Source organism: Alligator sinensis, unplaced genomic scaffold, assembly GCF_000455745.1.
Source record: "Alligator sinensis unplaced genomic scaffold, ASM45574v1 scaffold15_1, whole genome shotgun sequence".
Lineage (NCBI taxonomy): Eukaryota > Metazoa > Chordata > Crocodylia > Alligatoridae > Alligator > Alligator sinensis.
Genome location: NW_005842307.1, coordinates 855,195 through 880,613, shown reverse-complemented (window position 1 = coordinate 880,613; position 25,419 = coordinate 855,195). Strand labels below are relative to the sequence as shown.

Genomic DNA, 25,419 nt, shown 5'->3' with positions numbered 1-25,419 from the left:
GTCTGGCTGAGAAGAGCCTCCTCCCTAGGGGAGAGAGGTGGAGGCCATCTCTTCCCAGCAGCTCACTGCCTCTCTCGCCAAAGAACAGGCTGTGGTCATGAAAGCCAAAGCCTTCCCGACGACACCAGCGCTGCAGTCTTTGGTTGACCACGTAGATCCTCCTCTCCCTCCTCAGCCCATAGCCTGAGACTGGGAGGATCGACGAGAACACCACCTGTGCCCCCAGACCCTTTAGCCCTGCTCCCAAATCCCTGTTGCGCTTCATGACCCGGCTGGGAGTGCTCCGAGCCATGTCATTGGTGCCCACATGGATAAGGAGCATGGGATAGTGGTCTGTGGGTTTGAGGAGCTTTGGGATCCTCTCCGCAATGTCCTGGATGCGGGCCCCCAGGAAGCAGCAGACTTGCCGGGCTAAGGGGTCGGGGTGGCAGATTGCCCCCTCAGTCCCTCTCAGGAGGGAGTCTCCCACAACAAACACCTTACGTTTTGTCTTGGGGAGAGCAGGGGCGGTAGTTGGGCCCATGTTGCCTGTGTGCATACCTGATTCAGCAGGTTCAGCTGGAGCAGCAAGAGGTGCATACCTGATTCAGCAGGCTCAGCTGGAGCAGCAAGAATTAAAGTGCCTGTAATTAGTTAAAGAGGTCATATTTTTCATTTGCTGCAATCTCCAGAGCCTATCCTGTAGGGGCCCCATGTTACCCAGTGCCGTCTTCTTACTCCCTATGTGTTTGAAAAAGGACTTTTTGTTATCCCTAATTCTGGTTGCAGGCTACTTCCACCAGAGCATCAAGGGGGGCAAGATGCTGTGGGACAAACAGGCAGAGCTGAACATCCCACAACACAGGATCATGCAGGATGTGGAGTCTCAGTGGAACTACTCAGACCCCTGCCAGCCTGTACCTTGCTCTGGGCCCCTCCGGTGCTGGCCAAGAGACACTGGTCCCAAGATGGTGATTGGGATGCGCCTATCAAGGGGCGTGGCTACCCAGCCAGCCCTCGACAACTTGCCAAAACTGAGTAAGCAGCCCTCTGTCCAAAATAATTGCCTGCCTCTGCCTCAGAGCAACACAGCTACAATCTACACCCCTAGCACCTGGTCAGCTGACTGGAAGGAGGCAGGGCCCTGGGCACACCTAAGTGCCAGGGCTGGGGCTGGCAGGGAGAGTTCTCTGGCACCTGCTGGAGAACAAGCTCCTGCAGGAAAGAAAAGAAAGGCTCTGTGACAGTTTGGCTGCCTGACATGCTGGTGCTACTGTGCTGCTTACCTGTTGTTATTTAAAGTGATGGACCAGACTGAAGTTGTAGGGGAGGAGGAGGCCTCATTGGGGCATGCTACTGTGTCATGTAGAGGCCCCAGTACCAGTGAGGGTACGCCTTAATGCACATACAGTCACACATGTCATGACTTCTGCTTGTCAGCAGCTTGAGGTATAGTTTCCCAGAAACCCCTGCACCTAACTCCTTTAAACCTGGCAGGCTTCATGGCCTCAGCAGAGGCTACTATTCATTCTTGCTGTTTTCATTTAAATCGGGAAAGAAATGACAAAGTTATATGCATTTTCATGATTCCCCATTATAGCCTATGGGCGAAATGTCGAAACAGCTTTGAAACAGCAAAATGGAAGTCGAAATGGAAGGGTGCTGTTTTGCACAGCCCTACTGGCCACTAGACTGTTTTCCCACTGTGGTAGAATAAATTAAATCAAAGCTGAGTTAAAGTGGGGATAAGTATGGGACAGCACAAGAGATTGTATAGAGCTTGCGCCACTTCATTGAAACCCCGCAGGTAACTTCTCCACTATCTTCATGATTCAAACAGATTTTTGTGGCATCAGGTGAATTATAATGATACCAATGGAAGGAAAGCGATTTAATTTTTTTTGTCCATATGGATGTCCCAGAATAATGTACAAATGTTAAAAGATGATGATCCGGCATCTCCTATTTCATACCGTCTGTTCAGGCATTGGTTCCTCCCTGTGGTATATTAAGCCTTTCCATTTGAAGTAAATACAAAAAGGGGATCCCTCTCTTCTTGCCCTCCTGGCAGGGACACTCTTTGAAGCATTAAGTCACTTTTTTGGTTGTAAGAAATATTTTGGAATTTAAGGCTTGGATCTTGCATCCCTAAAATGGGTAAAGGCTGCAGAGTTTGGACAAGCTAATCAAGGTTTCTCTGTGCAAGCCTTTTTTTTGCAAATATTTTAGACTAAAAATTGTTAGAAAAAATTGAGAGTATTTTCAGCCACTACATAAAAAGTTAAAATGTAGCTTAAATTGCATTCTGATGGTTTAAGCTGGGTAAATATGGAAATCAGTTTATTTTTTAAAGTGCCTTTATATTGCACAATGAACTCAGGGATTTTTTTTTTGTCTTTAAAATTTGGTTCAAGTTTTGTACTAGAGAGAGACAAAGCTGATTTTTATCTTTCTATCTGTGTGAGGCACATGAAGGAGGAACACTGCTCAAATTGTTTTTAAGCTTTCCAGACATCTAGGACTCCGCAGCATTAGTGAGTCAGGGTGCAGGTGCAGTTCACAGCTGGGAACAGTGACAAAGGACAAAGTGAATCATCCTCTCTCCCTTTTCTAATCTTCTGCAATGTGAAAACACAGATGTGGCGTTATTACAGAATTAAATTTGATGTAATTTTTGCTTCTTGAAACTAATCGTCTCTTTCCCCTCCCTTTTATCCCCCTCCTCCCCTTCCCCCCACCCCCAAACAATTCTTGGTTGTGGTATTTGGAACTGTTGTATATCCAATAAAACCACAGGGCTTATTATAGGTGACAATCTGCCAACAGTAAAAGTGCAAGCTTGCTGAATTTGATACAAATGTCTTGAGAGGATTTAAACACAAGAAAAAGGAAAATAAAAAGGAATTTAAAATGCAGTACTTAACTATGTCTGCCCTCTCTTGCTTGGTTGTTTTGCCTAGATTTAGAAGGTTCTGCAAATTTAACTGCAGAGTTATAGCAAAGGCTTGCTGTATTTTATGTGACCTGTTCTCAGCAACATTATCAAGGTAAAACTTACGAAGAAATATTTCCTGAAGGATTATCAGTCAAACAGAATTCTTGGCATCGCCAACTATTTTAAAGCCTTTCCTGATTACTTTTATTTGTGGGGCGCAGTTGAATCTCCATTCTGTTGATACCTCAGTTCTGCCCTTCTACCTATTGAGACTCTTCTTTGATGTGGTCATCTATGACATCTCGCAGGACTCAGGACAAAAAGCTGATTGTGTCTCCAGTGGGTAACTCATTCTGTAACACTGAATTTTGAGTTACTTCACTAAATTTTCAACTTCAAATGCTCATGCTAAGCCAGAGCAATGTGACCCCCTTGTTTCCCCCCCTTCCTTTTAAAAACTATTTAATTCTTTGGGGGTCTGTGACTCTGAGTTGAGAATGCTTAGTAACATGCTTTGCTTTAAAGTGAATAGCCCTGTTGCCTTCAATTAAACCAGTAACATTCTTGAAGTTATGTGAGTGTATGCAAGATCAGAACATGTACAGAAGATACCATCTTTGATGTGACAGTAAATTTGGTTCAAGAAACAAGTGTAGTTTTTATGGTTGTTTTTTTCCCAAATAGCTAGTTATTAAACATACTCTAAGGAGATCACTAGTAACTGCTGGAAATATATTCAAAAAATTCTGAGCAGGATAATGAAAACTGGAGAATTACATTATCTGTAATCCTTTCCACATACTTAAATGTATTAATTAGATTACCCAGAAAGAAACTTCTTAAAGTGGCAGGGGAAAACTTCCTGAGACATGTCCAGGCACCTGCAAGAATCTGTCAGCCAAAAGCCTGCTGTGGGGATGGAAAATCATCTTTTCTCTCACTTCTGTGGTTATGGCTTTTGTGCCATCTCCCACAGTAATGTGAGGGTAGTTCAACATTACTGCAGTTTGTTTTTAAGTCCTGAGTGCTGGAGAACTCAGAGGAACAAGAAGCCTTTCATAGGAAAAAGAGAGGAAAAGGAAAGGGAGAAGACTGAGGGGTCATCTGGGTACAGTGAGAAGTTCCATTGCCATTAAAGAAACACTGTGTTCATTTCCTCCAGTCCCCTGAGCCTAATCTGTGAGCATTTTGACATTTAATTTTTACTGCTGGTTGTTATCATGGTTATTCAATAGTTTGTATTGGGGTATCACCTACTGACCCCAATCATTATTTAGGTCCCATTATGCTTGAGGCTACATAGACACATGGAAAGAAATTGCCTATACTGGGAGGAACGTATAATTTACAACAATAGCAGTTGCAGGGAAATTAGATGCTAAAACTGGAGTCTGCTAAGTAATGTTCATTATACTTGGAATGAGGAACCATTTGTCTTAATGCAAATACAATTTTTCAGAACTTAAGGATCTCAAATATTCGCAGTCCTTTGTCTAACAAATCTTCTTTTTCAGTTCATTACAATGCTGCCCTTGGAGGCTCCCAGGAGGAAGCATGTTCTTTCCATCTCTTTATCACTTTTAGCTTTCTTTGAACAGCCTGTCAGCATAATTTTTGCAGAATACCAAGATGGCAATTGTACCCCTAAATAGCAGTATTCTTATAGCCTCTTTTATTACCAGTATGTATTTTGGTCTGTTTGAGCCAGAACTTTGGTTCAACAGGGGGTAAAGCAGAGGGGCAAAGACATGGGTTCAAAATCAAATATGCTTCCTTCTAAATATAGCTCTGAAATGGCATGCATTGAGGAAAGAATGAAAAGCACTCTTCATTCAATGAGTGGAACTTTCCACTTTGAAAAGAAACCTTTGCAATGGTGATACATGGCAATGTAATGCCTGAGGCAGTACAGGACATGAAACACCACTTGGAGTGGCAGTAAGAAGGGGCTTCAATGCTAGAAGTGAGAGCACAAAGAACAATTATACTTAAACACTAAATACTGCCTAGTGGTGCCTTTGTTTTGGGAAAGTTCGACAACTGAAACTGCTGCATTTTTCTCTTCCTGCTGTTGATGTTTTCTGGGGCAAGGGTAACGTGGCCTCTTGGCACAGTTGGGGTTGCATTATAATGCCTTCTGCCCCTTTTCATTGCTCTTGTTTCAGGTTGTCTGCAGACACAGGCAGATATGTCTGCACCAGCTCTATTCTATCCATCTTTTCAAAAACGCTTCTTCTCGATTGTGAAGGAGTTACTTTTTGAAAAAGAATGGTACAAGCTGAGACTCAAACATGCACATCATTCCAGAAATGGAGGTTTAGACTATCGTACACATGCCTTCAAGGTCTAGCAATGGAGAAAGGGCAAGTTTTAGGCTGGCTTGCAAATCTGGGCTCTCTCATTCCTAATGACCAAAAAGATCACTTTGTGTTGTGTTGTTTTCCTTTCGTTTACACAAGATAACTTCATAGCTCTGCAATAAATCCTTTATCTTTGTAATGCAGGTAACAGTCACAACAATTGGATATGGAGATAAAGTACCACAGACATGGATTGGGAAGACAATAGCCTCCTGCTTCTCAGTATTTGCTATATCTTTTTTTGCTTTGCCAGCGGTGAGTGGGAGCTTGACACCAGTCTTTTAAGTCTGTGTGTAAATAATATACTACACGTTAAGTGATGCCTTTGGTAGCAAAATGTTCCAGAACATACTATGCAGTTTATTGAATCTTTTAACTTTTTAATAGGCCTCAATGGGAACTAAATAGATAATTCCTAGCTCTAAAATAACATCTTCGTCCATAGATCTCAGGGCACATTCCAAAGGATGTTAGCATTGTCCACATCTTACAAAGGGGGAAACTGAGAAAGAAAGGAGGGTAGGGACTTTCCCCCAAATACTATTAGCAGAGTATTACTAAGTAGTATCCCCTCATGCTATTACCAGAGGTGGGTATAAAACCCAAGTCTTCTACTCTGGGTAGGTCTATATTTTAACCAATAAATGGTAATGGTGAAGTGAAATGGAGTGTGAAATGTATGGCCAGTGGGCCAGATCCAGCAGGGTGTTGTTCAAATCAGGTGAGACCTGATTATTTTGACCAAGTTTCAATGCAAGTTTGTTCCATGTGACACTCAGTAGGTATTTACCCATAATACTCAAAGATATAATACTCAAAACTAACTGCAGAGTCAGAATTGGATACACCTACAGCTCTGTAATTTATTTCCTTAATTTATATCTACATTAAAAGAAATGTGCTAGATATGCATATGTGTTAGCATAATATTTCCTTTAGTTCTCCCACACTTTGTCTGACAGGTCAACTAAGCAGTTCCTTTGTGAGTGGAGGAAATAAGTTCAAGGGACAGGTAGAATTCAGTTGTGAGCTCTACATTTGCTTCTTCCACCATCACAAGCAATTGTCTTTGCAATGTTGTAAAGCATGGCTATGTGTTCCCCATAAATGCTAGCTGCAGACATGACCCTTAAGTCTTTTGGGGACAAACCATTTGCTGATTGCTATAAAGGAGTCAGTGAATTCATATGATTCCCAGAAAACTTTTAATATCTTGCATGATGGGATTGGATAAAAATACTCCCTTCATAAGTGAGAGAAATTTTAGTTAAATTAATTTTGATTATTCTAAAAGTGGCCTGCATCTACAAGAAACATTTTTTTTTTCATGTTTTAAATATTAGTCCAAAGTACATAGGATATTGCCCAAGACTAACCAGTACTTGTATGTGTGTGTTTTCTTTTCCCCTCCCCAAGGGGATTCTAGGTTCTGGTTTTGCCCTGAAAGTACAACAGAAACAACGTCAGAAGCATTTCAACAGACAAATTCCAGCTGCAGCTTCTCTGATTCAGGTGAGTATTTGAAGTGGGGTGGGGAAGGGCACAGGGAAATACAATCTGGTGGTCAAAACAAAGTACCAAGAGTTACGATGTCCTGATTTTAATCCAATATTGTTGCTGTCTTCCTTTTAATCATTAAATCTTTTTGCTTCAATTTGTGTTCTTGACTCCTCTGGATAGTTACCAAGTGCATTCATAATATTGGTGCCATATATGACATGACTCTTGCATTAAATACAAGGAACCAGCCTTATTATAAGTAAAGGCATTTTTTTAATGACTCCTTTCTATATTCCCTTTAATACTATGTATATTCTAGATCATGGGATGAAAGGAGTTGGGCACATGTATATATAGGCAGTTTGGGAGGGGAGCCTCAATATTACATTTTGTAATGTATGAGAAAATGTCAACTTGCTCAAAGATATTAAAATATGGCACAATGCAAGGAAAAACAAGTAAAGCAGGAGTACTTACTAGGTGCTAAAGGCTATTTCTGTTTTATGGTGGAAATTTCTATCACCATGGGCTGTGGATTAAGCTCCAGCTTCCACTGCTAATACTAAAAACAGCAGGCCTTGAAGTACATGCACTAAAGTGAATATGGACCTGTGAGTGATGGTTCTGAGCCCTTATGGGGGAGACTGCATTCTCTTTAACATGTTGTTATTCTGTTTAGAACCCTTCACAGCTATTTAACTGGGTTAAAGACTTTTAAAATATGTTTGCATGTAGCTTTTCTTTAGAAAACAAGGCCCATTTGTTCACATAGAGCATTCTTTGGTGTTTACTTTAGACTCTATGGCGGTGCTATGCAGCGGAGAAATCATATAGTTCTACAGCAACATGGAAGATCTATGTTATGTCACCTGCTCAAAGTACAAGAAAACCACCAGCGCCATCTAGCCCTAATCTGAGAAAACAGGTTAAAAGGAATTTACTGTGTTCCTCTTTTATTCTTGATTTTAAGTTGGTTGGGATACTTCAATAGGCTTATAGCTGCTGAAGTGCATTCATAGACATTTGGACTGACATTTGCATACACCTATAGTGGGCCATTTAGTCCACTTTTTCTGTATCACACCAGAATCAAGTGAATTAGCCTTAAAACAGCCCCAGTGGATGGATGTCTCCTTCCTCTCGAGTGGATGCACTGGTCCTTATTCTCCAATACCTTGGAGAATACTATCTGGAGTGAGGGTAAATTGCTCTAAGGTGTCATCTGGTAATACTGTATACTTACTCTGCATTCACGCTGTACTATTGTTATGAGTACAGAAGGTGAAAAGCAGTTTAAATCAGTGCTTGGGCTCTGCATTTGATTTCTGATATATAATTTTATCCCATCTGTTTCAAGTGTTTAGTTCTATGGTAATTATTTGAAAAAGTGCCATTGGCAAATTTCTCTGCTTTTGACTAAAATAAGGTGAAACAGTAGTGGATAATCAAATCTAAACACTACCCTCTTATATTTGTTGTAGACTTTTTAAAGTTGTTATTGATACTATGGCACAATGGGACCTCTACGTGATGGGCCCTGCAAATGCAAAGGGAACAGGCTGTCAAGGCCTTTGAAACACTTAGTCTTAAATAGATAAAATAACCACAGAAGGAAAAAAAGAAGGGAAACAGACAGAAAGTGGTGAAGGGCCTTGTTCTGCATTGTACAACAGGTCAGTGAAGGAGCTGAGAAATAGTTCAGGTCCTTTCTACCAGTAGGGTGCCCTCCCATTTAGACTACACTGTGTCTTTTTATTTCTATCTGTTTTTCCTCCTAATAAAGTATTAGATATTCATTCTCTGCTCTGTAACATTAATTGCATACTTGACAGTTTTGTTGACTGTTTACTAATGAAAGAATCTGTCCTTTATGAAGAGTATCAGAAGAAGTCCGAGTGCCACATAAGCTTTGCTTGACTCTTTATTTTGAGGTCAACTGTCGTGTATTGATAATTTGCCTGTGTTTCTCGTCAGGGCAATTTGACTTTTGACTGTCTGTCTGGTTTCTCAGTTCTTAGACACATCCCTAGAGATATTTAAAAAATAACTTTCACGCATTTCTAATTTTTCCTTGCTTTATTTAATAGACATACCAGTCATGTTCTAGGCCTAAAGTGCTTCTGTTTTATCCAACAGCACCTGAATGTAGGGTTTAATGTGGTTCATCCTAAAATGACGTCTGCTGTTAGCTGGACCAGCTGTCTTTGTTCTGTGCTTTTATACAGCATTACTTCAGCCTGTTATTTTTTTGTGGTTCTGCTTACTTTCCCTGATGATACCATTTTTGCTAGCTGCTAAGTTATTGAATCAGAGACTATGGTACTGTATGTGACTGAGATAGATATCCTGCTTCTCCTGCTCCAGGATGCTACATAGATACCAGAGCTCCTCTAAGCAGGAAGTACACTGAGATATTTTCAAAGTGAGTGTCTAAAATAGGGACATATAGTGAACCTCTCTACAGTATCCTGAGAACTAGCTGAAACAAGCTAGCCTAGGTATTAAAAGCAGTGTATAAGCATGGAACACCACTGAAAAAGTCAGGTAAGATCAGCACCGTACCTAGACTCCTGGCGGCCCCAGGTGAACTTTTAGTATCACACCCCGCTTTGCCAGAGATAACGATAATAATAATAATAAAAAAGTTACTATTTTTGGGTCCCCTTTCTGTCCGAACCCTGGGTGGCCACCCAGTTTGCCCATGCCTGTCTGGCCCTGGGTAAGATAGTTGCTGCTGTGCCTAGACTGCTTTCAGTACCTGAATCAGCTTGTTAACAGCTCTCTCAGGTATCTCTATTTTGTCACTTTAGAAAATGAGACAAGTACTCTACTCTGATTCTAAATTTCATCTTTATAATTTACCTTCAATGAAGATTCTCATGTCAAATTTGAATCAATTCACTGATCTGTCAATCTCAAATGACACCTTTTTCTGTATTCAGTTATCATTTTTATTATCCCATCATCATGCCTACAGAGTAGAAGATACAAAAGAAAAGGAAAACCTGGACGTGATAATGGTTCTACACTGATAATAAGTTCTGGAGAGACAGCCTTCTCTGTTCCACAGATTACATATGATCATATTGAAAGAGAAGACAAAAAAGATGTGGCTTTTTACATGGATGAACCTGGAGGTAATTTCCTTTTTGTTTGTGTTTAGGAAATATTTTTTGAAGACACACAGTTAAAATAACTGATCTGACAAAGAGTCTCTGTATAAAGAATTTTAACTTTAATAAACCAAGGTATCTAAAAGGAAAGATCCTTAAATGACAAATTCCAAGTGGACATATTAAATTAAGGTTACAGACAAATAGACATATGTTGTGGGCATTTAAAATCCAAAGGAATTTTTTTGTTCCTTCCAGTTTAGCTAGTTGTCTGTTTTAAATTTCTTGCACTAATATTACTCCATATTCAAATCCAAATGGAAAACTCAGCCTCTTAGCCTATTTTTCCCTCAGTACGTTGTCAGAGCACATACCAGTAAACTTAACATCTTGTGCCCTAAGAAGGAAGCAAGTGAGAGATTCTTTATTATTTATATGTTTATAGGACATGGAGATATGACTGTAAGGGGAACCATGTACATATTTTATGCTCATTTGGAGAGTGTACTTTTTTACTGCCTTCAGTAAAATACTGTGTGTTCCTGTACAACTTCTAAACAATTACTGGGTTTCACTCTTAAAACAATACTACTCCTGTGTTTATAAAATGCCTTGAGGTATTCTTATGGTGAAAGTCAACATGGGAATGTGAATATAACATAGTATTGTTACAGTTGGTGAACATATTTTTAGAAAATTGTTTTTTTTATCTGCAAACTACTTTTTGTTTGTTTGATTTGGGGCAAGGGAGTGGAGGGACAATAAGTACAATCTTGGAGATTACCAGAGGAAATGGGCTTCTGTGGTAGACGTGGTTCCAGAATGTGTGAAGTTCTTCAGAAGGCCTGCAAATCCTCACCAGGAAAAATAAGAAACCCAAAGATGCAATTTGGTCAAATACTGTGTTTGTTTGGAGGAGATATTTGACTGGGGCCATTGGAAGTTTCCAGTAAATGTGAGCATCATCTTTTCTGAGGTGCCACTTGGGGCTTGCACGTGATTTTTTTTTTTTTTTGGTAGTCTTTTGCTGTGATTTAGTTTTTATAGTTTCCTTTTAAAATGTATTTGTTTCCACAGAGCGTGCATGGTGCTCCTGTTGCCATGAGCACAGTAGAATGTGATAGTTTCCTTGAATGGTTTTGATTTTAAAAATTACAAGTGTGAAGGTAAAAGGCAGGACAGGTTGGCATCATGGAGACTGACAGTTTCAAAGAGGCATAAGCTTTCATAGGTGGCAAAGCATCCTATGAAGTAAGCTGTTGCCTATGAAAGCTTATGCCTTTCTGAATCAGTTCTCAAGATGGTGCCTTGCCCTGCCGTCTGCATCACTTCAGACCATTGGCAGCACTTAGGGGGTGCATGCAGGTGCACATGCACCCCCTGAGAGAAGCGCTGCCAATGCTGCCAGCGGCATCTGTGGGTGGCTGCCAACCGCTGGTCGGAGCTCACCATCCCTTCCCCCACTCCCTCCGCACCGCTGCCATGGCTGCCTGTGGGAGCTCCCTGCTCGCTGCTGCCATGCTCTCACTGTCATTGCCTGCAGGCGGTTGCCATGCCCCGCCAGCCTCTGCGGGCATGCATTGTTCATGCTTCAGACTAACATAGCTAACTACTGGTCTCTGCTAAAGGCCTTGTTACACATTACAGGTAGTATGTGCTAATTTAATTGGTGTTAAAATTGGCACATACTTTAAGCAGTCACATGGAAAGGGTTAATACCCCCTGTAATGTTCATTTATTGAGCTGGTGGGTAGGGGCATGGCTAGGAGCCAAGCGGCTCTGGGCCTGCTTAGCTCACCTGCGCTCAGGGGAGCATAGGTGGCCTGGCTTGTGGACACCTGAGGTCTGGCAGGCTCCCATCAGGCCTGCCAGCCCCTACCTGCCTGCAGTCTGGGTCCCCACTGCACCCTGCTGCCTGGATTCAGCCCACTGCCCCTTTCTTCCCAACCCCACCCCAAGGAAGCCTAGACTGGACCCACCACTGTCCCCCAGCTCCTGGGGCTCCCTCCCTGCCTCTCAGGGTTCCTCCTTTGTTCCCACTGGCCCTTGTGACTCACCCCTGCCTTTGTGTCCCCTGGCTCACCTGCAACTTCTGGTGCCGGCCCAGTGGAGCAAGCAGGGAATGGGCACCCACCTTCTGCCTTTGCCCAGACCCCCACACAGCTGCCAGTGGCAGGTGGGTTTCCATTCCCTGCCTGCTTCCCCAGGAGCTGCAGGGGGAATGGTGTGGGGATCTGGGAGAGATGTATGGGGGGAGCCCTAGGAGCTGGGATGAGCCCAGAATGGGAGGAGAGGGGAGATTCTTACTTAGAAGTTCCTTTGGCTGCCTTCACTGTCACTATGGGGGAAGATAGATCAGCTGGGAACAATGCCTCCTGGGATACTGGAGGGACCATTCCACTGGTTTTGCGCCTGTGGAGCAGTTGCACATGACTGCAACAGAAGCTGCCTAAAAACAGTTAGAGTTAATCTCTGTTGGAAGAGGATTATTGCTGTGCTGCTCAGAGAACCCTTAGCATGTACAGATGATCCTCGCCATTTGCAGGGGATATGTTCCTGTGATCCCCGTGAATGGTGAAATCCGTGAATAGGGCATTGTGTTCATGAACACAGTGCCCCCAGCAGCTGGTGGGGGTGGGGTATGGCTCCAGTGGTGGCAGCGGGAGCATGGTGGCAGCAAGTGCACAGCTCCCAAGGAGCTCTGTAAGTGTTTAAAGTGTATTTAAAATGCAGGTTTGGCATTTGTGAATATTTGAAACTGAAAATGCTGAACGCGCGAATACTGAGGTTTTCCTGTATGGACACTCCTGTTTTAAGGGCCCTTAACACACAGTTAAATTAACCTGTAACAATACCTCAAGAGTGAAGGTCATGTGGTTTACTATGTTGCATTATCTACCAGCTAACAATTGTGGATGTTCTTTGCCAAATGAGTAACAGGAAAAAAAAGAGTGTTAAAGCAATGTTTTAGCTGTGATGCTCTAGGAATTATGTGAGAGGCAAGGATTTTTTGTGGTTGATACCTTTTTATTGGAACAACTGCATGGTTGGTGACCCAGTGAGCAATGCTTTGCATTCAAAAGCTTGTCTGACTTTATCTCAACCATGCAGTTTTTACAATAAAAGATATCGCCCCAGAAAGTCCTTGCCTCTAGCTGGAAACAAAATTTCAGCTAGGGAACTGTAGACATATAGGCTAGGGACAGACAGTCAAAAAGCCTGAGCCTGAATTGATTCAGTCTTTGTAGGTTAGTCTAACTTGCAAAGCTTGACCCAATTTTGGAGGTGGATAGACATTCCCTTTTCATTCCAGAAATGCAGGCACATGCTTGCAGTGGCTCAGGCTAGAAGCTGAGGGGCACTAGACCACAACTCCCTTACCTTCCATAATACTGAAGCGGGGGTGGGAAGAAGCAGGGCATGGCCAGGCCCCAGCAGGATGCTCTGATTAGCCCAGCAGGGAATTGATGAGAATTTTTATCATCCCTAACTCAGTGTTTATCACCCGTTAAGAAGAGAACAGGGGACATTACCAGCTACTTGTTGATTCTGCCTTTGTCACCACACAGACCAGAGCCAGTATGTGTTCTGCTAGCTAATACACAGAAACCTCTCAGCAAGGCAGAGGGTAGGAGGGAATTCCTGCGTTAGCAAAGAGTGGCGAGGGGGAAGTGGGGAGAAGCCTGCCAGTCTCTGCAGTTGCAGCCAGGGAGCAGAGGGGCAGGGCCAACCCTTCTGTGGAGCAGAGAGCCCTGCCCAGCCCAGACAGCATGTCGGGATGCTTGGGGAATCTGGTTTATCTTAAACCAGCAAGGGGGCTGGGACAGACATTGCATAAACCAGTTTGACCCAAATTAGTTAAGTCTGATTCAACCAGGTTTATTTCAAACCAGGTTCAGCCATTTTCAAACAGGTTTATGTGCACTGAACATGTGTTTTGTTATAAGTTTAAACCAGTTTCTCATCACTTGAACCGGTTTATGTGTATTGTCTGTCCCTAGCCATAGTGGTATTCTGTTGTCTCCTGGGACATCTTGATAGACTGTTTTGTTTATTTTATACACAATATCTAGACAGAGATGCATCTGATCAGTAGTTGCTGTAAATTAATACCATCAAAATCTTTATCTTTGACTTCTCTAAACTAAGTTTTATTGAGGAAATTAAAATTGGCTGCTATCTATACTCACAATGCAGCTGAATTTATGCTAACTAAAAAAAAATACTGTGTTGATTGTATAAAGATTTAATTCATGTATATATTGATTTTTTCATATTACTTCGAATTGTTTTTATGTTTTTATTACACTTTTCACTACCTTTTTAAATATTTTTTTTCACCCATCTCTTGTTTAGTTGAGGTGAAGTGTTTATAACATAATACATAATACCTCATTAATTTGATTGTTGTTCACTGCTCCTCTACATTTTTTGCAAGGTTGGGAGCTCTTTTTAAAAAAAATGTTGTTTTTCCTCTGTCCTTTGTATTATTTGTCTAATACTTCCACTTGTGGACTATTGTGTTTTAATGCTATCTTCACTTGTTAACTATAGCTCTGTAACTTTACTTCTGTACCACTGAATTGTAGATTTTGGCATACCTTTAGAGAGATCCTGGTACTGAACTATCAATAGTCACAGTGCCAGACAAAGAAAAAGAATGTGTAATTAGTAGTACTAATACTTTAATCCTTTATATTCACAAGCAACACAGATACTGGAAAAAAGAAAAGTTCATGAAGTCTTTGTCCATTTCTCTGCCAGTGCACATTCTGTTCATTTAAACAATATTCTTTAAACGTTCACAGTGTGTTCAAGCAAAGTGCTGTGTCTAGCAGGTAATCTATCGAAAGACTAGCAGATTGTTGTACCAGTGGATAGAAAAAGCAAATTAAGCATTGTTCCTTCCTTCTGCTAGGGAGAACAACTAAAGTTCTCTAAAACTCTTAGAGGCAACAATACACAATATTTTAATTATATTTTTATCTGCTTTTATTTGCCAAAGTCAGGAGTAAGTTGCATATTATTTGCTGTTCTGATTTTATTCCTTCTGCTAAAACTTCCAAAAGTGTGTTGAGCCAACTGGATTGCTGAATCAACTTAATATTCTTGCGCCTTTGAGGTTTTAACCTGATCTCTCTCATCAGAGTTCTCTTGGCTAGATGCCTTTAAAGGGGAGGAGGAAACTTTTTTTTTCTTTGCCTTCTGAACTGAAATGAAAATGGAAGAGTATTGAGAAGTTTAAGAAGGTGGGGAAAAAGTTGCAGTTGGTAGGGATGCTATTTACTTCCATTTCAGCCCTTATAAGCAGGTGCTCTTTAATCTTAAGTTTGTTAGAAAGACTACGCAAACTTACTTAAGTAGACTTCCGCTGTCTACTGATCTATCCTTGCAATGGCAAACTTTTGGCTTAAGAAACTCTGCATGTGAGCTACTCTGGTTCAGATGGAAGGTAGTATAATACAGCAGGTAGCAGTGTGCAGCAAAGAGAGTAATGAGATAAAAGTATGAAGTGATGGACTTCATAGTACATATCATTTAGGAACAAGGGCTAGGTACAGATGTTATGCACATCACGCATTAAGCAGGCAGGAAGCACTCTAAAGACATAACTGAACAGATTGTTCCCGGCTTTTAGAGTACTTTAAAAATGGCAGATTGCACTCTGAAAAGTTAACCCTGGATGGATGAGTACTTTCTGTTAAAGTGCTTTCTGTTAGACTGCTTTATCAAATGTCTGTGCCAGATGCCATCAAGAGTACGATCACTGCCATCCCATATGGCATTGTGCAGGGCTGTGCTCTAGCCTTGGGCAGAGCTTGTTTGTTTGCTCTGCCCAAGCCTGGGCTGGCCCTGCTTCCTCAGCTGTCACTGACCCTAGTCAGTGACTGCCTCCGATTCCAGCCCAGCATGCAGCCTTGCTTGGGAGACTGAGGGGGAGAAGGAGGGTTTCTGTCCCCACATGCACTGAAATTAGGTTCTGGGGCTCAGTGCCACCCCTGCCTGTCCCTGTGCACTAGGATTGGGCCCTCTGCAGCCAATCTAGTGTGGGACCTGGAGCTTCCAACAGATCCAGACATTTGGCAGCAGGGGAGTACTAGTCTCCCACTGCCAAATTTTTGGACCATGGGGAGCCCTGCAGGACAGATGACACAGTACTGGAGGCCAAATGTACCTACAGGCCTCAGGCTGAGCATCCCTGGTATAGGTTGCTTTTATAAGTGTTGCCAAGGCCCAACTTTGCCATATGTTGAGAATTTCACATCATTATTATATCCTATGAATAGACAGTATAATAATTGTTTTGTTTACACTAACCAGCAGGGGTAAAGGCTCCTGTTGATAGCCAAAGATTCTTGTATGTCCCCATTATCTTGATGGACAAAAATTTTTGGACCTTTTTTTGAAAGTATGTTTTTTTTTGTCCCGTACAAACATGGGTCTGCTTTGGAGGTAGCAAACCCAATCCAAATATATAGATCGTATTGATGAGCAATTTTTGCTATATTGTTCAAAGTTTAAAAACAAAAGCATCCCACTGCTTTCCCACCTGTGTAGGTGCAGCTTGAATTTACCAAGAAAAATTCTGTAGAATGAGACTTAGTAGAAAGACCCTTAAGATGCAGTACTCTGTAATGAAGGATTTTCCTGCCCTGTATTTCTACTGTCCTCATTCAAGGTCTGTTTTTGTAATGATGTATGCTGTTAACATTGCTATTTGCTGTTTTATTTTTTAGCACAGCTTCATTTCTTTTTCATCTCAGATTGCTGAGACAGAAACTTTTAAATTGCTTTGCATCCTTAAAATCAGGTTTTGATTTTATTTCTGCCCACCATTTGTGTGGCCTATGTACTCTGTTACAAAGAAGTTTATTATCAGAATTGTAAAGCTGTAAGTGGTTTTGCTAGCTTATCTATAAGACTTAGGTAAGGCATATTAAGGTGACAGGTACTCGACATCAAGAAAAAGTAATAGACACTAAAGAGCACTGCAAAAAGAATAATACATGTGACTGGTGTCTTTTTCTATGCATTTGTTGAGTTTCTTTTTCAAATGCTAACTATCTAGTCTAATACAAGCTTTCTAGAAAGAGATGAACTGAATAGCCATTTCATATTTTTTTCCCCTTTGATTAAGGGGGGGGTGGAAACTAGAACCTTTTTTGGACCTTGAAGGAAAGTGCCTCTTGGGACTTCACCAGCAGATGGAATACATTATTCATTGTTGGTTATTATAGGTCATATACACAACTCATTACTATAAAATTTGTCAAAGTCACAGGAACCTCAGAGTGATAAATCTCTGCTGGGATAAAAACAAGGGCTCTCTATCCATCATTATGCTATTTTATTTGCTTTTTGGTTTTTCTTGCATACTGACATGCTTTTCCTTATATTTAAGTCAAAGCTACACAAAAGAAACTTTTTAACAGTTGGGAAAAATCTTAATTTTGGGGTCTCAAAAACAAGTTTGGAAGACCTCTTACACAAATACATAATATTGTCAATGTTGATTTATTCTGTCTATAATGATACTTTGGATGCTGACATTTTAGAATTTAGTTACCCAGCAGTGGATGGTTTGTTCTTAGAGACTGGTTGAGTTTGTAGTGGGGTGAGGGCTTCTTTTCCCCTGTGGAGTGGATGGATTACAATCTACAGTACATGCATAGAAGCAAATATTTTAAATTAAGTGGATTTATAAAAATTCTATTGCTGACAAGTTGAGTGAAAGGTGAGAAAAGGCATGTGGCTAAAATTAACTGAACAAAGCAAACACCACAGTTATTGAGAGTCTGAATTACTGTCAGTAGCTTGGAATAGGGCAAATAGTAATATATGCCTCAAGTTACTATGAGAAAGTGCTCAGAAATCTTGTTCCTAGAAGCTTTAAGACTGAAGAAGGTTGAGTTTAATGGACCCAGTAGTTTTACTGTATGACTGTGTGCAAGATAGCGCTTGCTTAATTTTACTCATGGACCTGCGTGCATTTTACTCATACACCTGCAACATCCTGGCCATTTCAGCATGGTTGCCTTGGAGCTGTCAGTAACTTGAATTCTGTGGTTAATTGTTGGGGTTTGTGTGTATCTATGTGAGTGTAGAGGTCAGGGAAGGCAATAGGGAGTTAGAGGGACTGGGGGAAAAGGGTAAGCTGTGACTGTCAAGCATACCTTTACCTGAGACAAAAGCAGACTAAAATAGGATAACTCTTTCTTGGCAGCTTTTAAGACTTCAACAATTTTTGTTTCTACATTTCCTCAAGTGCCTGTTCTACCTGATCCAAGAAGAGATTCAATCCCGAATTCCTGTAGTCCCTGAGGGCAGGAATTTGAATCCAAGTCTTCCACCTCAAGAAAGATTTCATTGATACATATCCAGAACAGATTTTAATATCAAGAAGGCCTATTTTAATATTATTGAAAATATTCCATTGCGCTTTATTAGTGATTTAAGACTTGACTTGACTTTACATCTTCAATAATGAAGAGTCAATTCATTTCTACACTGTCACTATGCTTCTTATTCAGCCTTTGTCAGCAAGCTGACAAGATGCATACCAACAGTAAATAGTGCACTATACACATTTTTTCTTAAGTGTACATTTTAGAATAACATTGGTATTTTTTTTTAACAGACTTGGTTCTGTTATAGCAGCATCCTCCTTGGTGTGAAACAACAAAACCATTAATGCATAGTCATGCACAACACACGTTAATTAAAAAAAAATAGAAGGAATGCCAGTCCCACAACTGAATATTTTAAATGTATTGCCACATTAATAAATAACTCAAATAATTGTTGAAATTCTGCACTTGGGGGATCATTGGTGAGGTAGGTAACTTTATCCTCATGAGTCAGCATGTTGTCTAATAATAAAATGTGGCTCGTTTTTAGAAGGCAAAACTTTTTTTTGACCAACGGACAAGGATAAAATGAAACCTACTTTGAGAATGCTGTGTTTCAGCAAAACAAAGCTGAACTTTTGTGCTTCATTTCCAAGGGCACAAATGGTGCTAGCACCATCAGCCTTGCATCTTATTCTCTTGGCCCTTGAACCAAAATCTCTTGCATGTAGTAAAGTCACTTGTCTGTTTTATTATTTATGCACAATTTGGTGTGGCCATCAAGTGACTAATCTGAGAGAATTCATAAAGTTGGACCAGATGATTTCCTGAGTTCCTGTCCAACCCTACAATTCTTGCACCCAGTCCTCACTGGTCTCCTGCCCCTGCTGCAGCAGACTGTTCAAGGCAAAGATCAGGCTTATAAACTACCTACGCACCCATGTGACTTAGCCCTCACCCCTCCCTCCTTTCTCTTTCTCTTTCTTTTTGTCTCCTCTTTCCTTTTTCTCTCCTTTCTCTTTTCTCTCTCCCTTTCTTCTTTTCCACTTCTTTTCTTTCTTCTCTCTCTCTCCCCCCCCTCCCCCCCGGATGTAGTTGTCTTTGCTGGCAAAGGACAACCACAACAACAAAATGCATAGCCTAATTTTACAGCTTGCCTTTTACAAGATATTTTACCAAACTGATGATAGACTATTTCAAACAGATAGGTAGCACAAGCCCTCTTTGAATGGATTGTGTCTCCCTTAAAATTGCTACAATGGAGTGACAAACTCCAGCCTCCAGCTGAGCAAGAAAAGGATTAAAAAACAAACAAACAAGATCTCCCTTCCTCCACCCCTTTCAGTTTAATGTACCAAAAGTAGGTGGGTTAAAGTCTTTCCTTTGTGTAAAGTTTCCATCCACTTGAGTAGGAACTGCTAAACTTCCCAGAACAGGATTTGGCCTCTATGTGAAATTCCTATGCTGTTGTTCTACAAACAGTTAAGGGTCTATCCAGGATGTTTTGAAAAGTTTTTGCTTGAATAATAAGGTCGAGATGATGATGATTGTTTTTATTGTTATTACTATTGCTTGTGTAAGGCATAATACTTGACATAAAGCATCTATAGTAACTTGTTGATATCCATGATAGTAGATCATTGGCAGATATTAACATTTTCAAAAGGAAGACGCATGGACTTCTGTTCTTTTTAGAACAGCAAGATTTTTAGGAAATTAGTAGTTGTCTTCTGAAATGAGAAATCATTTAGCAGGATATGTTTACAGCTTTTCAAAGGTTTTCAAACAATCAAGTGGTTAGAAAACTATTGGTAGGGAAAATTGGCCTTTTATTAGCATTTGCTTGATTGGGGGAATTTTACTGATTTAGAAGTAAGATATAAAGTGTGTTGCCTACAGTACTGTGGACACACCAAATTTGTCTTCTCATTACGCAGATTTTCCGAAGAATATTGAGTCAAACTGCAAAATCTTGGATTTTACCTTTGAATACTTAGTGACTTGGGCTCTGGTAGCCTGAAGTTGTGGGATGGGGACTGTGGTTAACGGCTCAGTTCCAGTGTGTGAGGAGTAATCTGCTACTTAGAGGAGCCTTGTCTGTGCAACAGTAAATGCTTTAATGAAGTGTCACTCTAAGGTTCTGGACAGATGTGATATTTAAGCACTCTAGACAGCTAAGTTGCAGATATGCACAGCCAAAGAAACACTTTGAACATAGTGTAAGTGTTTAAAAAAATGATTTTTGAAGTGCTTTCTGAAGTGTCTGCATGCACCAGTGGTCCTACGGCATTCTACAATGTTCCACACTCTCCCTCTCCCCCCACAATGACAGCAGAGGAGGCATGCAGAGATTCCAGATATTCAGCCATGGAAAGCAGTGCTGCTGCATACCTTTGTGGCCATTTTGAAGTTGTCCAGGGGTCATGTTGGGGGACCATGTGTCTGCATACCATCAGACTTGAAGCAGTCCAGGATTCGGAGCACTTCAAATGCATGTCTCTCTGTGGCCTAAGGCTGTAGTTTTATTCCTGTGACATTTAAAAATAAAGCCAGAAACTTACTGCTTTTGATTCCCAAAGCTAGGCTTTCTTTGTTGGTCTCAGTGTCAATAAGAATGCATAACACAAAAGATATACAATAATAATAACAACAACAGCAACAACAAAAGTAATAATCCAATTCTCACATTATTTCACTCCCAGTGAAAGGAACAGAGTGTGATAGAACTGCATATGATGGAGGCTAATTACTTCATATGCGTCACTTCTGAGAAGTGTTCATTTGGCAGGGAGAAGCAGCTGATATGACCTGAATAGGAGGATACCAGACTGTCCCTTGTTCCTTAATAGTTTGAGAAGTTAAGGGCTGCTTAACATAAGGGGATATAATTGTGTTATCGCATGTTTTTTTCAGACACACATAATATACAAAGCAGGAGTACCATTACCATGTGCTTACCATGGACATTTACAACTTTCAGAATGATCACTGTACAATTTGATTTTTTGAAAACATTACAAGCAGCCCCCATTTTTGGAATCCATTTGTTCTTTGAAAAAATGGCGCCATGGAGAAACCTGTTGTAAGCAGGAGACCATTAGTTAGGAAAGGAGACTCATCTGATGACTGAAGGTGGAAAAAGCCCATCAGAAAGTGTAGCTAAACCTCAAAGCAGGTTGCAGAACTGGGGCAGCCACATTTCAAGAGGTGATGTGTAATCTGTGGCTTCTGGTGACCCTGATCCTGTCTCAAAGTGTAGGCAGATGTCCTTGACAGAAGTTGCACATAAACCGGTTTAAGTGATCAGAAACTGGTTTAAACCTGTAACAGAACAGAAGTTCAGTGCACATAACCCAGTTTCAAAATGGTTGAAACTGGTTTAAGATAAACATAGTTGAATCAGACTTTAACTGACTTGAAACAGACTTTAACTTTATCAGACTTTAACTGATTTGGGTCAAACTGGTTTATAGGACTCTGTCCCAGACCTCATCCTGCTGAGGCCTTTCCACCTCACCCACCCCCTAGCTTCTAGCTTGAGCCACTGCAGGCATGTGCCTGCATTTCTTGATTTTTATTTATTTATTTATTTTTTTTAAGTGAATGTCTGTCCACCTCCAAATTGGTTCAAGTTCTGCAGGTTAGACTAACCTGAAAAAATAGAATTGGTTCAGTCTCAGGCTTTTTGAATGTCTGTCCCTAGCCATTGAGCAATTGAAAAGAAAAAAGTGAAGCTTTATCTCATGTCACACCTCCTGTGTAATATTGTTTCAACAAAACACTTATGTTCCTGTTCAGTAATGCTCTGCCACCCAATCTTGTAATACCACCCTCATTTCAGTCCAGGAAGAACAGGTATTAGAGAGGATAATAATGAGATCGTGTGTCAAAGAATAAGCAGCTAATGTATGAATGGGGTTTATCTGAGAATACAGTAAGGAAAATTTATATCTGAAAACATAAAACAGTTCTAAGAACAATGCAGATGTAAATGTTTGGTTTGTTTTAAATGGGCTTTGAGCATGCCACTCAGAGTTAAATACTACACAAATGGCCTTAGAATCTTCATCAACACTTTATTACCTTTTTTACCCCACTCAGCATAAAATGTCATGGTCATGAACAGCTTGAGCTATTTATTTTTTAATAAGCTGCATCCCATGACCTGCAAGGCTCATAAATTTAGGAAATTCATTAGCACTTAAGTCATGTTCCTGCTCAAAGAAACTTGAGTTCTTGTGGCATACTTCTGCTGTTACTCAAACTCAAAGCATCAAAACAAGGGGTGGGTAAGGTATCTTTCAAACACAGCTCTTTTGTGTGCTTCAAAAGAACAACAGTCAACTTTAGTCCAATGTACTAAGCATTTGATACATTTGCATTCAGTACACATTGCATTTAGTATAATGCAAATATTATGAAACAGTCTAAATGTCAAGTGGCAAAAAAACAAGCAGCCAGAATTTCTGTTCATGTCAAAATGAGAAGGGATTAAAACTGGTGTAACTCTGTGTGGTGAAATAAATACATAAATAAAAACTAGCCCAACACCTGTAATCCATGACTACTACTACCTAAAAACAAAGGATGAGATCCCAGTCTTATTGAAGGCTATCTGACTTCGGTAGACTCAGTGTTTCATGTGCAGAAATTTCTTTGGTATCATTGTCTATAAAGGAGTTATCTTTTATTATTACCCAAACATCTTCACATTTGTATTGTTATTCCTTCTTCTAAATAGAGGTGAGGGAGAAATTTTATATTAAAGCCAGTATTCCTTGTGATTTTGTGAAAAGCCAGCAAATTGTGGTTGTCCTATTTTTTTTGCTGCTTTCCAGAAAAAAAAGTAGTAAGAGAAACTTTTAAGAGACTGGAAAACAACAAAACAGTTCCAAATCATTGTGGTGGGTTTGTTTATATTTCAGTGGAATCCCAGTTTTGGGGGAAAGAGAATATACATGAAAGGCTTGTGTTACAATTGGATGTGATCATTGGGTGAGTCAGGGTTCCTGGATTCTGTTTAGCTCTGTTATTGATTGACAATTGGCAGTGGGCAAAGACAGTTAATCCAGTTGTTTCAGTTTCTTTAGCTGTAAAATGAAAGCAAGCATTGCTTTCCTCTCAGGAATATTCTGAGTCTTAATCATTTTTAAAGTGCTTGGAGACTGACAAAAGAGAAGATGTCATAGAAATGAAGAATGTTAGATTATGAACTGTTAAGCATAAACATAGTACTTGTACCTTATTTACATTAACAATAAGTAAAGGAATAGTGTTAAGCAATGGTCACTTTTTGCAGTGGAGTAGCTGACTTCACTGAATCTAGTGAACATTACCTAAGGAAAATATGTGGTAGGTTCTGATTTAATATGTGATTTATTGTTTTGCCACAATTGTGCCCAAATGGAAATGACAGTGTGTTGTTAACATTCTGTTTCTCTACGGTTAAATTAATAACTTCTTGAGCCACTGGCTGACTGCCTGACTTAACATGGCTTGCAGTGGCTTGTTTCTTATGTTATGTGTCAGCTGGAAAAGTTGAGATTCTAACATCAGAGTGAAAAAAACCTTTTTCTTTTATGTAAAATGCAGCTGGCTGCCCATAAATCCACACACCCTGGGCTATAACATAGAAATGGAGAAAGATGATGTTTATTCCAAATGCTTCTTGGTTCCCAATCTTGTCCATTATTTGGATCCAAGGTGGTAGGCACTCTATAAACACTTCAGTTTACTATGGTAGTTCTGCCTTTGTTGCAGGGTGCTCATGAGTCCTGTTTTTCTCTAAGTACATGAAGATATAGTAGAGGGCCTTCTGTTCTTTCCTGAATTTTTCCCTGCTTTGGAGCCCTCTCTCTCCCTAACGGACCTTTAGGAAAGATAGTGTGTTGTTGTAGCTATGATAGCTCAAGAAATATGAGAGAAGCAAGGGGGGTTTCTTTGGCAATGTCATTTTTTGGACCAACTGTGCATTTGGGAAAGATGTTAGCTAAGCTTTCAGGCAAAAATATGTGATAATGTGGGCACCACAAAGTCGGTTATCAAAGGTTGGTCTGTGACATATTTTCTGTTCTGTGTAAAACCAAGATGCAACTACATACTTTAAATAGTGGCAGCCTCACTACGTAGAATCATGTCTAACCAGGATGACACAGATCCATTCACTATGACCCTCTGGGTTCTATTGTACAGCCAGTTTCTCACTCACCTGACTGTCTCAGAGTTAAGTCCACAGTCCTCCAATTTTCTCACAAGGACATCGTGGGATACTAGATAAAAGGCCTATTTGGAAGTCTAGGCATACAATGTCAACCTGCTGTCTCATGTCCAGGTGGCGAGTTACCTGGTTATAGAAGGAGATGAGCTGGTAAGACAAGACCTGCCTGCGATGAAGCAATGCTGGCTGCCATTCAAAATCTTACCTTCTGCAGGCTTATCACAGAGACTCCTTGAACTTTTCTAAGATTTTCCCTAGGATGGAAGTTAGGCTGATTTGGCCTATAGTTACCCGGGTTCTCCCTCCTCCCCTTCTTGTGGATGGGCACAACTCGGTGTGCCCCCCCTCCCCCTCTGCAACTTATCCCAGAGGGTTTTGAGCTGATCATTTTTTGGATCCAATGTCAGCCTCCAAGGAAGTGTACTGCTCTTGTTGGCTACAAATGTCCAACTCGGGATCTTTAAAATTCTAGTTTATTAGGCGGATTGAAACACTGTAATCATAAACTTTGGGGCTGGTCCCCACACACACGCACATGCACACATGCATACACATACACACACACACAGTAGCAGGCTACAAAGTCAGGTATACCTATCCTACAAGCGCTGGAGTCTGTCATTGAGGCTTCTTTCAGCGTGGTGTTATCTTCCAGAAGGGGGTCGCTGGCTGGTCCTTCTGGCTGGACAGGTCTGGTTGAGTTGGAGATCAAGAGGGCGCCACTGAGGGTCACTTTTCACTGCCTTTATCTGTCCCTGGCAGACTTTGATGACTCCCCAGTTTTCAGGTTTGCCCAATCCTCCAAGGAGGATTATTCTGCACTGGTCCGGTCCTGTAGGGAGCAGACCAGGAAAGCCAAGGCTGCAACTGAACTCCAGCTAGCTTTGAGCATCAAGGACAATAAGAAGTCCTTTTTCAGATATGTGGGGAGCCGGAGGAAAAGCAGGGGCAACATTGGACCCCTGCT

The 25,419-nt window shown here is 40.8% G+C and overlaps 1 protein-coding gene across 7 annotated transcripts in view; it reads left to right on the top strand.

Annotated features, from left to right (window-relative positions):
- LOC102384210 (potassium voltage-gated channel subfamily KQT member 1-like) overlaps window positions 1-25,419 on the top strand; it is an 856,087-nt gene that overhangs the window by 145,742 nt on the left and 684,926 nt on the right. For all 7 annotated transcript variants that reach the window (XR_003095170.1, XM_025209778.1, XM_025209777.1 and 4 more), the window contains 4 exons: window positions 5,419-5,529; window positions 6,691-6,786; window positions 7,571-7,699; window positions 9,752-9,911. Coding sequence is in view for 6 of the 7 variants with exons in the window: in XM_025209778.1 (XP_025065563.1) it covers window positions 5,419-5,529; window positions 6,691-6,786; window positions 7,571-7,699; window positions 9,752-9,911 (496 nt within the window). In the remaining variant the exon portion in view is untranslated. The remainder of the gene's footprint in view (window positions 1-5,418; window positions 5,530-6,690; window positions 6,787-7,570; window positions 7,700-9,751; window positions 9,912-25,419) is intronic.